Below are 15,487 nucleotides of genomic sequence, written 5' to 3'. Positions count from 1 at the left end.
TTGGTCGTAATCAAGTTTGCTGTTATTTGATTTTCAAGTTTGTCTTTTCAGGTAATTTCATAAATGGCAAATCTCATGGGCCGTCTAATTCAGCAATCCTTTTTTTCTTTTATTTGTTTGTTGAACGATGCGTAAACTTTCGCAATGTTTTTCTATATCTCTGTTCTTTTGGTAGACAATGAAATCAGAGCGTGGATGAGCGGGGTGGGAGCATTATGCGCAAACGCAAATTAGCGAGCCTCCTTGTTTGCTGTGATATTTGATTCATTTGTTCAATGGGCTCATTTTGCGCGCCAGTTCATCAACAATTTTTTTGTAAATTTTTAGAGGCTGTAATGCCAGATTTTCTCAGCATCTACCCATATCGAGAGTTTTGTGGGAAATTGTTTAAACATTGGCTTACGTAAGAACAAATTTTGCACTGGATTAACTACCAAAATTTTCCACATATTGTCCTGAAAACTCAGCTCATTTCTTTCATGAAAACTTCTCATCTTTTCTCATATCCACCAAATCTTTAGCACAATTTTTTTTCGGAGCTTAAAAGCTTATAGTTCAGTTGTGATTTTTTAGCGCAATTCGTATAATTATTTTTCTTCGCACTTTCTTCTAGCTCTTCAACGAAAGATTTTGCAGACTTTCAGCATTCGTATTGCAAATTTTTTATATACGTTCACTTAACAATTTCCAGGCACAAATTAGCTCTAAAAATTTTTCAATGCGTTCCTCACATAACTTTAGCTTTATAATTGTTCTTTTCAAAAACTTGCATTTACTCAATTTGTTTTCTTAACCAAATCTTATATATTAAGTTTCTTCGAAGCTTTGCAATTATGACTGTGTTGTTGTTAAGTTTATCAATACTTTTCTTTTTGTTAAAAATGTTTCAGTTATGAAAATTGTGACCAATTTCAACACTTCGTGGGCAAGCTTGAAGTTTTGGCATTATTTATCAAACAGCGTGGAACAAACTATCACTATATTTGTTTGATTTGATTAAAGCTGAAAGTTAAGGCTGATTCTCAATTCCTTTTTTAATTCAGATGTTTTGAGTTGAGAAAATTATAAGAGAACTGCTGAATTACGAGCATATTGAGCAGTTGCAAATTAATCCGATTTTGCTTTAGGTTTGAAAGGTTTTGGTTTGGTGAATTTTTTGACATTGCTTTCAAAAAATTGTTCATTTTCCAAGTTTTTTAATCATTTTTTGGCAAATTTGCCTGGTCTTTGTAACGGCATGTTGTATTCATTTTCAAATAAACCAACATCCAATCTTGATAATGGTTGTTTTCATCTGATGGTTTCTCGGCTTTGGTACTCGGGTTTTCATCAGAGCAATGGGACTTTAAGATATTTATTTGCCCAATTATGAGGTTTTTGTTGTCGAGCCGCATTATCACACTAAAGGGGTTGCCCCATTGGCGTTGAACAGATGTACAATTATAGATAAATGTATAAATGATGTACAATTATTCGTTTAATTTTTTTTTCGCACTTTCTTCTAGCTCTTCAACGAAAGGTTTTGCAGACTTGCAGCATTCGTAATGCAAATTTTTTATTTACTATCTCTTAACAAATTCCAGGCACATTTTAGCTCTAAAAACTATTGAATGCGTTCCTCACATAATTTTAGCTATATAATTGGTTTTTCAAAAACTTGTATTTACTCAATTTGTTTTCTTCACCAAATCTTATATTTTAAGTTTATTCGAAGCTTTGCAATTATGACTGTGTTGTTGTTAAGTTTATCAATACTTTTCTTTTTGTTAAAAATGTTTCAGTTATGAAAATTGTGACCATTTTTAACACTTCGTGGGCAGGCTTGAAGTTCTGGCATTATTTATCAAACAGCGTGGAACAAACTATCATCTCTTTCTTCTCATCTTTTCTCATATCCACCAAATCTTTAGCACAATTTTTTTTCGGAGCTTAAAAGCTTATAGTTCAGTTGTGATTTTTTAGCGCAATTCGTATAATTATTTTTCTTCGCACTTTCTTCTAGCTCTTCAACGAAAGATTTTGCAGACTTTCAGCATTCGTATTGCAAATTTTTTATATACGTTCACTTAACAATTTCCAGGCACAAATTAGCTCTAAAAATTTTTCAATGCGTTCCTCACATAACTTTAGCTTTATAATTGTTCTTTTCAAAAACTTGCATTTACTCAATTTGTTTTCTTAACCAAATCTTATATATTAAGTTTCTTCGAAGCTTTGCAATTATGACTGTGTTGTTGTTAAGTTTATCAATACTTTTCTTTTTGTTAAAAATGTTTCAGTTATGAAAATTGTGACCAATTTCAACACTTCGTGGGCAAGCTTGAAGTTTTGGCATTATTTATCAAACAGCGTGGAACAAACTATCACTATATTTGTTTGATTTGATTAAAGCTGAAAGTTAAGGCTGATTCTCAATTCCTTTTTTAATTCAGATGTTTTGAGTTGAGAAAATTATAAGAGAACTGCTGAATTACGAGCATATTGAGCAGTTGCAAATTAATCCGATTTTGCTTTAGGTTTGAAAGGTTTTGGTTTGGTGAATTTTTTGACATTGCTTTCAAAAAATTGTTCATTTTCCAAGTTTTTTAATCATTTTTTGGCAAATTTGCCTGGTCTTTGTAACGGCATGTTGTATTCATTTTCAAATAAACCAACATCCAATCTTGATAATGGTTGTTTTCATCTGATGGTTTCTCGGCTTTGGTACTCGGGTTTTCATCAGAGCAATGGGACTTTAAGATATTTATTTGCCCAATTATGAGGTTTTTGTTGTCGAGCCGCATTATCACACTAAAGGGGTTGCCCCATTGGCGTTGAACAGATGTCCAATTATAGATAAATGTATAAATGATGTACAATTATTCGTTTAATTTTTTTTTCGCACTTTCTTCTAGCTCTTCAACGAAAGGTTTTGCAGACTTGCAGCATTCGTAATGCAAATTTTTTATTTACTATCTCTTAACAAATTCCAGGCACATTTTAGCTCTAAAAACTATTGAATGCGTTCCTCACATAATTTTAGCTATATAATTGGTTTTTCAAAAACTTGTATTTACTCAATTTGTTTTCTTCACCAAATCTTATATTTTAAGTTTATTCGAAGCTTTGCAATTATGACTGTGTTGTTGTTAAGTTTATCAATACTTTTCTTTTTGTTAAAAATGTTTCAGTTATGGAAATTGTGACCATTTTTAACACTTCGTGGGCAGGCTTGAAGTTCTGGCATTATTTATCAAACAGCGTGGAACAAACTATCACTATTTTTGTTTGATTTGATTAAAGCTGAAAGTTAAGGCTGATTCTCAATTCCTTTTTTTAATTCAGATGTTTTGAGTTGAGAAAATTATAAGAGAACTGCTGAATTACGAGCATACTGAACAGTTGCAAATTAATCCGATTTTGCTTTAGCTTTGAAAGGTTTTGGTTTGGTGAATTTTTTGACATTGCTTTCAAAAAATTGTTCAATTTCTGAGTTTTTTTAATCATTTTTTGCAAATTTGCCTGGTGTTTATAACGGCATGTTGCATTCTTTTTCAAGTTAACCAAGATCTAATCGTGGGAATGATCGTTTTCATCTGATTTCCTGGCTTTCGTACTCCGTTTTTTATCAAAGCAAAGGGATTTTTGGATATTTGACCAATTATGAGGTTTTTTGTTTTCGAGCCACATTATCACACTAAAAAGGTTGCCCCATTGGCGTTGAACAGATGTACAATTATAGATAATGAATATTTTCGATGAAGAGCATATATTATTAACGGTTGCGACCTCACTTTCTTGTTAAATTTAATTGATTTTTTTGCATTTATGCTGTTCTTTGTTTTCGCTTGACGTATTTTGGATATTGACAAGAACAATTCTCATTTTTGACAGAACTCATTTTGTACCTAATTAGGTGCAATTTTTTTTAATTCGATTTTATTTTTGAATTGTTTTGTTTTTAATTGTTTTTCAAATAAATATCAAGTTTTGGTCGTAATCAAGTTTGCTGTTATTTGATTTTCAAGTTTGTCTTGTCAGGTAATTTCATAAATGGCAAATATCATGGGCCGTCTAATTCAGCAATCCTTTTTTTCTTTTATTTGTTTGTTGAACGATGCGTAAACTTTCGCAATGTTTTTCTATATCTCTGTTCTTTTGGTAGACAATGAAATCAGAGCGTGGATGAGCGGGGTGGGAGCATTATGCGCAAACGCAAATTAGCGAGCCTCCTTGTTCGCTGTGATATTTGATTCATTTGTTCAATGGGCTCATTTTGCGCGCCAGTTCATCAACAATTTTTTTGTAAATTTTTGGCGGCTGTAATGCCAGATTTTCTCAGCATCTACCCATATCGAGAGTTTTGTGGGAAATTGTTTAAACATTGGCTTACGTAAGAACAAATTTTGCACTGGATTAACTACCAAAATTTTCCACATATTGTCTTGAAAACTCAGCTCATTTCTTTCATGAACGCTTCTCATCTTTTCTCATATCCACCAAATCTTTAGCACAATTTTTTTTCGGAGCTTAAAAGCTTATAGTTCAGTTGTGATTTTTTAGCGCAATTCGTATAATTATTTTTCTTCGCACTTTCTTCTAGCTCTTCAACGAAAGGTTTTGCAGACTTTCAGCATTCGTATTGCAAATTTTTTATATACGTTCACTTAACAATTTCCAGGCACAAATTAGCTCTAAAAATTTTTCAATGCGTTCCTCACATAACTTTAGCTTTATAATTGTTCTTTTCAAAAACTTGCATTTACTCAATTTGTTTTCTTCACCAAATCTTATATATTAGGTTTCTTCGAAGCTTTGCAATTATGACTGTGTTGTTGTTAAGTTTATCAATACTTTTCTTTTTGTTAAAAATGTTTCAGTTATGGAAATTGTGACCAATTTTAACACTTCGTGGGCAAGCTTGAAGTTCTGGCATTATTTATCAAACAGCGTGGAACAAACTGTCACTATTTTTGTTTGATTTGATTAAAGCTGAAAGTTAAGGCTGATTCTCAGTTCCTTTTTTTAATTCAGATGTTTTGAGTTGAGGAAATTATAAGAGAACTGCTGAATTTTGTGAATTTTTTGACATTGCTTTCAAAAAATTGTTCAATTTCCGAGTTTTTTTAATCATTTTTTGGCAAATTTGCCTGGTGTTTATAACGGCATGTTGCATTCTTTTTCAAGTTAACCAAGATCTAAATGTGATAATGATCCTTTTCATCTGATTTCCTGGCTTTCGTACTCCGTTTTTTATCAAAGCAATGGGATTTTTGGATATTTGCCCAACTACGAGGTTTTTGTTGTCGTGCCACATTATCACACTAAAGAGGTTGCCCCATTGTCGTTGAAAAGAAGTACAATTATAGATAATGAATGTTTTCGATGATTAGCATATATTATTAACGATTGCGACCTCACTTTCTTGTTAAATTTAATTGATTTTTTCGCATTTATGCTGTTCTTTGTTTTCGCTTGACGTATTTTGGATATTGACAAGAACAATTCTCATTTTTGACAGAACTCATTTTGTACCTAATCAGGTGCAATATTTTTTTAATTCAATTGTATTTTTGAATTTTTTTTGTTTTTAATTGTTTTTCAAGTAAATATCAAGTTTTGGTCGTAATCAAAGATTTCTGTTGTATGATTTTCAAGTTTGTCTCGTCAGGTAATTTCATGAATGGCAAATCTTATGGGCCGTCTAATTCAGCAATCCTTTTTTTCTTTTATTTGTTTGTTGAACGATGCGTAAACTTTCACAATGTTTTTCTTTATCTCTGTTCTTTTGGTAGACAATGAAATCAAAGCGTGGATGAGCGGGGTGGGAGCATTATGCGCAAACGCAAATTAGCGAGCCCCCTTGTTTGCTTTGAAGTTTGATTCATTTGTTCAATGGTCTCATTTTGAGCGCCAGTTTATCAACATTTTTTTTGAAAATTTTCGGCGGCTGTAAAGCCAGATTTTCTCAGCATCTACCAGATCGAGAGTTTTGTGGGAAATTGTTTAAAAACATTGGCTTACGTAAGAACAAATTTTGCAATGGCTTAACTATCAAAATTCTCCACATATTGTCTTGAAAGCTCAGCTCATTTTTTTAATGAACGCTTCTCATCTTTTCTCATATCCGCCAAATCTTTAGCACAACTTTTTTTCGGAGCTTAAAAGCTTATAGTTCAGTTTTGATTTTCTCGCGCAATTCGTATGAACATTTTTTTCGCACTTTCTTCTAGCTCTTCAACGAAAGCTTTTGCAGACTTTCAGCATTTGTATTGCAAATTTTTTATGTACGTTCTCTTAACAACTTCCAGGCAGGCACATATTAGCTCTAAAAATTTTTCAATGCGTTCATCACATAACTTTAGTTTTATAATTGTTTTTTCAAAAACTTGCATTTACTCACTTTGTTTTCTTCACCACATCTCATATTTTAAGTTTCTTCGAAGCTTTGCAATTATGACTGTGTTGTTGTTAAGTTTGTCAATACTTTTCTTGTTAAAAATGTTTCAGTTATGAAAATTGTGACCAATTTTAACACTTCGTGCGCAAGCTTGAAATTCTGGCATTATTTATCAAACAGCGTGGAACAAACTATCAATATTTTTGTTTGATTTGATTAAAGCTGAAAGTTAAGGCTGATTCTCAATTCCTTTTTTTAGTTCAGATGTTTTGAGTTGAGAAAATTATTAGAGAACTGCTGAATTACGAGCATACTGAACAGTTGCAAATTAATCCGATTTTGCTTTAGGTTTGAAAAGTTTTGTTTTGGTGAATTTTTTGACATTGTTTTCAAAATATTTTTCAATTTCCGAGTTTTTTTAAATCATTTCTTGGCAAATTTGCCTGGTGTTTATAGCGACATGTTGCATTCTTTTTCAAGTTAACCAAGGTCTAATCGTGAGAATGATCGTTTTCATCTGATTTCCTGGCTTTCGTACTCCGTTTTCTATCAAAGCAATGGGATTTTTGGATATTTGCCCAACTACGAGGCTTTTGTTGTCGTGCCACATTATCACACTAAAGAGGTTGCCCCATTGTCGTTGAAAAGAAGTACAAATATAGATAATGAGTTTTTTCGATGAAGAGCTTATATTAATAACGGTTGCCACCTCACTTTCTTGTTAAATTTAATTGATTTTTTCGCGTTTATGCCGTTCTCTGTTTTCGCTTGACATATTTTATATATTGACAGGAACAATTCTCACTTTTGACAGAACTCATTTTCTACCTAATCAAGTACGAGGAGGTTTTTTTAAATTCAATTTTATTTTCTTAAGTAAACATCGAGTTTTGGTCGTAATCAAAGATTGCTGTTATTTGATTTTCTTTCAGGTTTGTCTTGTCAGGTAATCTCATAAATGGCAAGTCTCTTGGGCCTTCTATTTCAGAAATACTTTTTTCATTTATTTTTTAGTTGAATGATGCGTAAATTTTTATAATGTTTTTCTTTATCTCTGTTCTTTTGGTAGACAATGAAATCAGAGCGTGGATGAGCGGGGGGGACATTAAGTGCGAAAACAGATTAGCGAGCCTCCTTGTATGCTTTTAAATTTGATTCATTTGTTCAATGGGCTCATTTTGCGCGCCAGATCATCAACAATTTTTTTGAAAAATTTCGGCGGCTGTATTGCCAGGTTTTTGGAGTATCAACCCAGATCGAGATTTTTGTTGAAAATTGTTCAAAAACATTCATTTAAATAAGAACAAACTTTGCACTGGATTAACTACCAAAACTCTCCACTTATTGTCTTGAAAGCTCAGCTCATTTCTTCCATGAACGCTTCTCTTCTTTTCTCATTTCCTCCAAATATTTAGCACAACTTTTTTTTGTAGCTTAAAAGCATATTGTCCAGTTTTGATTTTCTAGCGCAATTCGTATTGTTATTTTTTCCGGACTTTCTTCCACTTTTTTTCCGCACTTTCTTTGATTAAAGCTGAAAGTTAAGGCTGATCCTCAATTCCTTTTTTTAATTCAGATGTTGTGAGTTGAGAAAATTATTAGAGAACTGCTGAATTACGAGCATACTGAACAGTTGCAAATTAATCCGATTTTGCTTTAGGTTTGAAAAGTTTTGGTTTGGTGAATTTTTTGACATTGTTTTCAAAAAATTGTTCAATTTCCGAGTTTTTTTAAATCATTTTTCGGCAAATTTGCCTGGTGTTTATAACGACATGTTGCATTCTTTTTCAAGTTAACCAAGGTCTAATTGTGAGAATGACTGTTTTCATCTGATTTCCTGGCTTTCGTACTCCGTTTTCTATCAAAGCAATGGGATTTTTGGATATTTGCCCAACTACGAGGTTTTTGTTGTCGTGCCACATTATCACACTAAAGAGGTTGCCCATTGTCGTTGAAAAGAAGTACAATTATAGATAATGAGTTTTTCGATGAAGAGCTTATAATTATAACGGTTGCCACCTCACTTTCTTGTTAAATTTAATTGATTTTTTCGCAATTATGCCGTTCTTTGTTTTCGCTTGACATATTTTGTATATTGACAGGAACAATTCTCACTTTTGACAGAACTCATTTTCTACCTAATCAGGTACAAGGCTTTTTAATTCAATTTTATTTTATTAAGTAAATATTGAGTTTTGGTCGTAATCAAAGATTGCTGTTATTTGATTTTCTTTCAGGTTTGTCTTGTCAGGTAATCTCATAAATGGCAAGTCTCATGGGCCTTCTATCTCAGAAATACTATTTTCATTTATTTTTTAGTTGAATGATGCGTAAATTTTTATAATGTTTTTCTTTATATGTGTTCTTTTGGTAGACAATGAAATCAGAGCGTGGATGAGCGGGGGGGGCATTAAGTGCGAAAACACATTAGCGAGCCTCCTTGTATGCTTTTAAACTTGATTCATTTGTTCAATGGGCTCATTTTGCGCGCCAGATCATCAAATTTTTTTTGAAAAATTTCGGCGGCTGTATTGCCAGGTTTTTGCAGTATCAACCCAGATCGAGATTTTTGTTGAAAATTGTTCAAAAACATTCATTTAAATAAGAACAAACTTTGCACTGGATTAACTACCAAAATTCTCCACTTATTGTCTTGAAAGTTCAGCTCATTTCTTCCATGAACGCTTCTCTTCTTTTCTCATTTCCTCCAAATATTTAGCACAACTTTTTTTTCGTAGCTTAAAAGCATTTTGTCCAGTTTTGATTTTCTAGCGCAATTCGTATTGTTATTTTTTCCGCACTTTCTTCCACTATTTTTTTCCGCACTTTCTTTGATTAAAGCTGAACGTTAAGGCTGATTCTCAATTCCTTTTTTTAATTCAGATGTTTTGAATTGAGAAAATTATTAGAGAACTGCTGAATTACGAGCATACTGAACATTTGCAAATTAATCCGATTTTGCTTTAGGTTTGAAAAGTTTTGGTTTGGTGAATTTTTTGACATTGTTTTCAAAAAATTGTTCAATTTCCGAGTTTTTTCAAATCATTTTTCGGCAAAATTGCCTGGGTTTTATAACGACATGTTGCATTCTTTTTCAAGTTAACCAAGGTCTAATCGTGAGAATGATCGTTTTCATCTGATTTCCTGGCTTTCGTACTCCGTTTTCTATCAAAGCAATGGGATTTTTGGATATTTGCCCAACTACGAGGTTTTTGTTATCGTGCCACATTATCACACTAAAGAGGTTGCCCCATTGTCGTTGAAAAGAAGTACAATTATAGATAATGAATTTTTTCGATGAAGAGCTTATATTATTAACGGTTGCCACCTCACTTTCTTGTTAAATTTAATTGATTTTTTCGCGTTTATGCCGTTCTTTGTTTTCGCTTGACATATTTTGTATTTTGACAGGAACAATTCTCACTTTTGACAGAACTCATTTTCTACCTAATCAGGTACAAGGTTTTTTTAATTTAATTTTATTTTATTAAGTAAACATCGAGTTTTGGTCGTAATCAAAGATTGCTGTTATTTGATTTTCTTTCAGGTTTGTCTTGTCAGGTAATCTCATAAATGGCAAGTCTCATGGGCCTTCTATCTCAGAAATACTTTTTTCATTTATTTTTTAGTTGAATGATGCGTAAATTTTCATAATGTTTTTCTTTATCTCTGTTCTTTTGGTAGACAATGAAATCAGAGCGTGGATGAGCGGGGGGACATTAAGTGCGAAAACACATTAGCGAGCCTCCTTGTATGCTTTTAAATTTGATTCATTTGTTCAATGGGCTCATTTTGCGCGCCAGATCATCAATATTTTTTGAAAAATTCCGGCGGCTGTATTGCCAGGTTTTTGCAGTATCAACCCAGATCGAGAGTTTTGTTGAAAATTGTTAAAACATTCATTTAAATAAGAACAAACTTTGCACTGGATTAACTACCAAAATTCTCCACTTATTGTCTTGAAAGCTCAGCTCTTTTCTTCCATGAACGCTTCCCATCTTTTCTCATTTCCTCCAAATATTTAGCACAACTTTTTTTTGTAGCTTAAAAGCATATTGTCCAGTTTTGATTTTCTAGCGCAATTCGTATTGTTATTTTTTCCGCACTTTCTTCCAGCTCTTCAACGAAAGGTTTTGCAGACTTTCAGCATTCGTATTGCAAATTTTTCATGTACGTTCTCTTAACAATTTCCAGGCACATATTAGCTCTACAGTTTTTTCAAAACGTTCCTCACATAACTTTAGTTTATTTTTTTTTCAAAAACTTTACTCAATTTGTTTACGTTTACTCAATTTGTTTTCTTCATCAAATCTTATATATTAAGTTTCTTCGAATCTTTGCCAATTATCACAGTGTTGTTGTTACGTTTATTAATACTTTCTTCTTTTTGTTAAAAATGTTTCACTTATGAAAATTGTGACCAATTTTATAACTCTGCTTGAAGCTCTCGCATTATTTTTCAAACAATGTGGCCCGAGTCGAAAATTTCGTCGGATTCAAACATAAGAAATCGTCGGTTTTTGTTTCTTTTACTTCGCCAAAACCGATCAAAGCCCTTACGTTTTTTTCGTCGGTTTGATCGGTTTTCGTAGGTATTTAAACGTAAGAATCGTCGGTTTTCGTCGTTTTCCAAACTTAAGAAGCGACGGTTTTCGTCGGTTTCAAAACGTAAGAAGCGTTGGTTTCCGTCGGTTTCAAAACGTAAGAAGCGTCGGTTTTCGTCGGTTTCAAAACGTAGGTAGCGTCGGTTTTCGTCGGTTTCAAAAGGTACGAAGCGTCGGTTTTCATCGGTTTAAAACGTACGAAGCGTCAGTTTTCATCGGTTCAAAACGTACGAAGCGTCGGTTTTCATAGGTTTAAAACCTACGAAGCGTCAATTTTTGAAAGAAATTAGCTGATACTGTCGGAAGTATCTCAAGTCAAGCTGAAATACGGACTTTCGAGATTTTCCAGTATGATAGGTTTTTTTACCCTCCTCCTTTTTCATTCCGGGCTTGGGACCGGCAGTGGCGGAGTTACAAACAAACAACTATAGGAGATTTTGAGCAGAGCAATCGGTTAAAAAAACCGGGCTCAAACTCCATCTCCAAACGAAAAAAACAAATTAAATAAAATAACAGGAGAAAGACGTTTTAAAATATAGTTTTCTAATAAGCGAAAAACCTCAACTAAGAGACGAACTTTTTTTCTGTACAAGCTAAACCAAATATTCGTTTTTCTCATGGACCCACACAAAAAACGTAGAAAAAAGTTCTATTAATTTAAGGTAATTTTACCTTAACAGAGTTAATGTAAATTTTTACCTTAACTCAAGTTAAGGCAAAAATAAGGTAACTTTACCTTAACTTTACCTTATCAACGGTTTACCTTAACTACGTTAGGGTAAAATTACCTAAACTTTTTGTTAGTGTGTAGCAATACTTCAAATGAAATAAAACTTTATCAACAATAAAATCAATTTGAAACAATTATTTAAAATTTTTTAAACGTAGATCCTAATAAGTTTTTCAGCAGGAAGATTTAAGTAACGAATTCAATACTGTAGACAAGGAGAACTTAATCCTACGTTCCTTACAGCAATACCGACTATTTCGACAAAACCGACAAAAACCGACAAAAACCGACGCTTCTTACATGCAAAACCGATGAAACCGACAAAAACCGACAGAAATCGACGCTTCGTACGTCGTTTTCGTCGGTATTTCTCAACGCGGGGGGACACACTATCACTATTTTGGTTGGATTTGATGAAAACTGAAAGTTTGATTCCCAATTCCTTTTTTGAATTCAGATGTTTTGAGCTGAGAAAATTGAGAGAAATTATGAAAAGCATTCGCTGAAAATTTAAATTACCGAATTTTTGAATTGCCTCAAAAATTTAATGGGAATATTTGCACAACTCTGCAGTATAGTAAGAAAGCTTGGTGCGGATTGGGATGAGAGAGCACTGAATTCCGGAATTATGAAAGTCTTGAGAATGTAAGAGTTTGTAACAGCTTTTGAAAATGTTTCTCTTCCATACATTAAAAAATTGGTACTATACTCTAATCACATTCTGCACATTTTCAACAGTTTCCACACGTTGAGCTGATTTCCTGAAATTTGTACCGTTCTTTCGCTGACACTTCAACCCAGTTAACCCAAACCATGGCAAAACATGCCATTTGGAAATCATGATTTGCATTTTTTTGCATTCTTTAGCCATACACAACTCTCGTTACTTTTTTAAATTAAGTTCACTCAAGAAACTAAAAAGGAAAGCTAAAGTTAAATTTTATAAAACACGGGAACATTTCTGAAGTATTGAATAGACAGTTTGTGTGGAACGCAGAGTAAAGACGTTATTTGACACTTTCATTCTCTCGTAGCGATTGAATTCTATTATTCATATCACACGAGCTACCATTCAAACAAACCATCATTTAAAATGTCGCTACATAGCTCGAAAAAACTTTTCATCTGTTCTTACAGCATGCACGTCATGTCGCTACGCTACCGTACGTCCGAATCTGTATTTTTCTCAAGATTCCACCATTTGCCGCTTCTCTTACCATATAAAAATCCGATTTAGTAAGAAATAAACCCACAACGAAAAAAACAACCCCTGGGAAAACGCCCCCAAGGACGTAACAATTTGACTGTTAATAAACTATTCATTTAGCGCATTCGAGCATGCCTTGAGGATCACGGCCGTTAGTTCGGGGGATGGGTGTTGGAGGTAAAGAAAATCGTACAACCCATAAAGAAACGATTTGCTCTTAGGCACCACTTGACAGGCTTAATGCTTTATTGTGTCCTTTCAGATACATTTAGATACAAAAATTGTATTTACAGTATCTGAGAACAATTTATTATTATTTAAGGGTAAGGTCTTGATATGAGAGTATTACAACCAAACAAAACAGAACGAAAGTTCCAAATCAACATGGGGGTTTATTTCCGAAACGAACACACGTATTATGCACGTCCGAAGCATATGGAGATAAAGTAAATTACGACGCAAATAGTAGCCATTTTATATATTCCGATATCCTTAAATGTGCAAAAATATTTTGAGCCGCGTAATAATATTACGTAATAATATTACGTTCAAACTGTCTATTCAAGTCCACAACATCTATTGTCTGCAAACAGAAAGTAATATATCAGAAAAAATTTGAAAAACAAAAACCGACTCACGTCGCAAAAATTGCTCTCGAACAACAGGCGGGTGGGCAATTTAATTCAGAAGGGCCCACAGCGTAGATAAGTGTTAATGGGTGAAACCATCGGGAGGGGGTTTGAACCGACTGAGTTATTAGCCACTCGACTATCAGTGACTTGTGCTTACTTATCTTACAATCGGTTTTTTTGAACATCAGACTTAAGTTCTGAATCAGAGTCAGGTCATGCAAAAATCAAAAAGCCACTGGATAAGTGAAACCAAAACGCTTTTTCTAGAGCAAAAGCGCAGAAACGGCCAAAAAATTTTCCTTAAAAAACAGACACGCACGTTTACAATAATAAACTTTGTTCGAGAGCAATTAATAATCAACTGCAACGGTCGAAACAGTTCAACACCAGCGACAACAACCACCCATGTCCGGACAATACACTTTTCGCTCAGAGCCATAAATCCATATGTTATACCTTTTCCCCCTAAAGGACAGTTTGGCAGATGTGATCGGAATGGACATTAAAATGTGTTTCTGTTTCCAAATTCGTTTCTTTTCTCTGAGTTTTATCATATATTCACTGTAATGATCTTGTAGAATCTTCATTGCAGCATCGTTAACAGTTTGAGAGGAGGGATACGGAGGAATTGGTGCAATCGGAGGTAATGCCTCGCTATCGAAATGTGAGATCCCGTCAACTTTTGCCAGTTTACCCTCTGGAACATCAACTTTGACCCCTTCAGAATGACAGGTTGTTTTAACCTCAAACTTGGCAACAACATAGCGCGACAGACTGAAACGTACGCATGTGATCATTTCCTAGTTTTTTTCTCCAGATTTTGGTTTAGCTATAGCGATGTGCTTCTAAAGCCTTTTAAAGAAGAATATCTGATCAAAACTTATGCGATAATAATTCCACCCAAACTTTTATCACAAAAGATCTGAGATACCTCTCAGATGTTATCAGTTTTTAATTAAATTTTTCTGAAATTGGATCCCAATCATCAGAAGTTTCAGAGAAATTTATGGGGGCAAACTCCATGAATTGAAAATTTTATCTTGGAAGATTTCACAGGTCAAAGCAACAATGAGTTACCTATAAGGTAATCAGTTAGCCCAGTTTCATTTACCCTAGTACACAAAACCGAAAACGAGTTCAAATTTTTTGGTATGTTTGTTTTTTAGCGCAGGAAACCATTGGCATGTTCAGTGTGGAACGTAAGACCCGACAGCTTTGGTATGTTCCAATTCACGAGATTCGGCGTATTTGGTTCTCAAACATAAAGAGTTGATTTTATTGTTTTGTTTCAACAGAATCAAAAACATTAGGTTTGTTTAGTTTCAAACTCAGGTTTCAAACTTAAAGACATCGCAAGTTTATTCCAAACAAGGGTTTCAAAGTTACTGTAGGAATTTGAAGGGTGGTTTTTGGAGAACAATTTCTTACCTTTTTTAATAGCTCGCTGACAGAAATAATTGAGCAAATTCCATTTTGTTGTTTTTACCTTCCAAAACCTTAGGAGCCTATTTGAAAGTTATCGCGATACAGTTCATTACTTCACATCCAACGCTCATTACTATGATCCCTCATGAGAAAATAAGTACACAATTCAATTGAACATACCGATGGTTGTCTACGTTTAAAATTCAATATACCGACAGTTTTTTACGTTAGTAAATCAAAGATACTGATAATCAAAGTTAAGTTAACAAAACAAGCTCACTTAAGATACCTAAGAAAACTTTGTTTTCGTCGTTCTTGTCTTACTAAGACCACCCAAACCGACAATTTAAAAATAATTCTGGACCAAGGAAGGGTTGAGTTGAACATCCTATCAAAACTATTGAACGCTTAAATGAATATCTTTTAAATGAAATTTTAAAAAATTTCCGATCAAAAGTTTATACAACTTTGAAAAACTGGTTTTCGTATTATTGTTTAGTGGATTTGCCC

The 15,487-nt window shown here is 33.5% G+C and overlaps 1 protein-coding gene across 2 annotated transcripts in view; it reads right to left on the bottom strand.

Annotated features, from left to right (window-relative positions):
• Window positions 1-13,867: 13,867 nt before the first annotated feature.
• LOC142349625 (uncharacterized) overlaps window positions 13,868-15,487 on the bottom strand; it is a 343,675-nt gene continuing 342,055 nt past the window's right edge. For both annotated transcript variants that reach the window (XM_075401324.1, XM_075401323.1), the window contains one exon: window positions 13,868-14,326. In XM_075401324.1, the coding sequence (XP_075257439.1) occupies window positions 13,933-14,326 (394 nt within the window). In that variant the 3' untranslated portion in view covers window positions 13,868-13,932. The remainder of the gene's footprint in view (window positions 14,327-15,487) is intronic.

The sequence above is a fragment of the Convolutriloba macropyga genome, chromosome 11, assembly GCF_964194025.1.
Source record: "Convolutriloba macropyga chromosome 11, txConMacr16.3, whole genome shotgun sequence".
Taxonomy (NCBI): domain Eukaryota; kingdom Metazoa; phylum Xenacoelomorpha; order Acoela; family Convolutidae; genus Convolutriloba; species Convolutriloba macropyga.
This window is presented reverse-complemented; position numbering and strand designations above follow the sequence as displayed.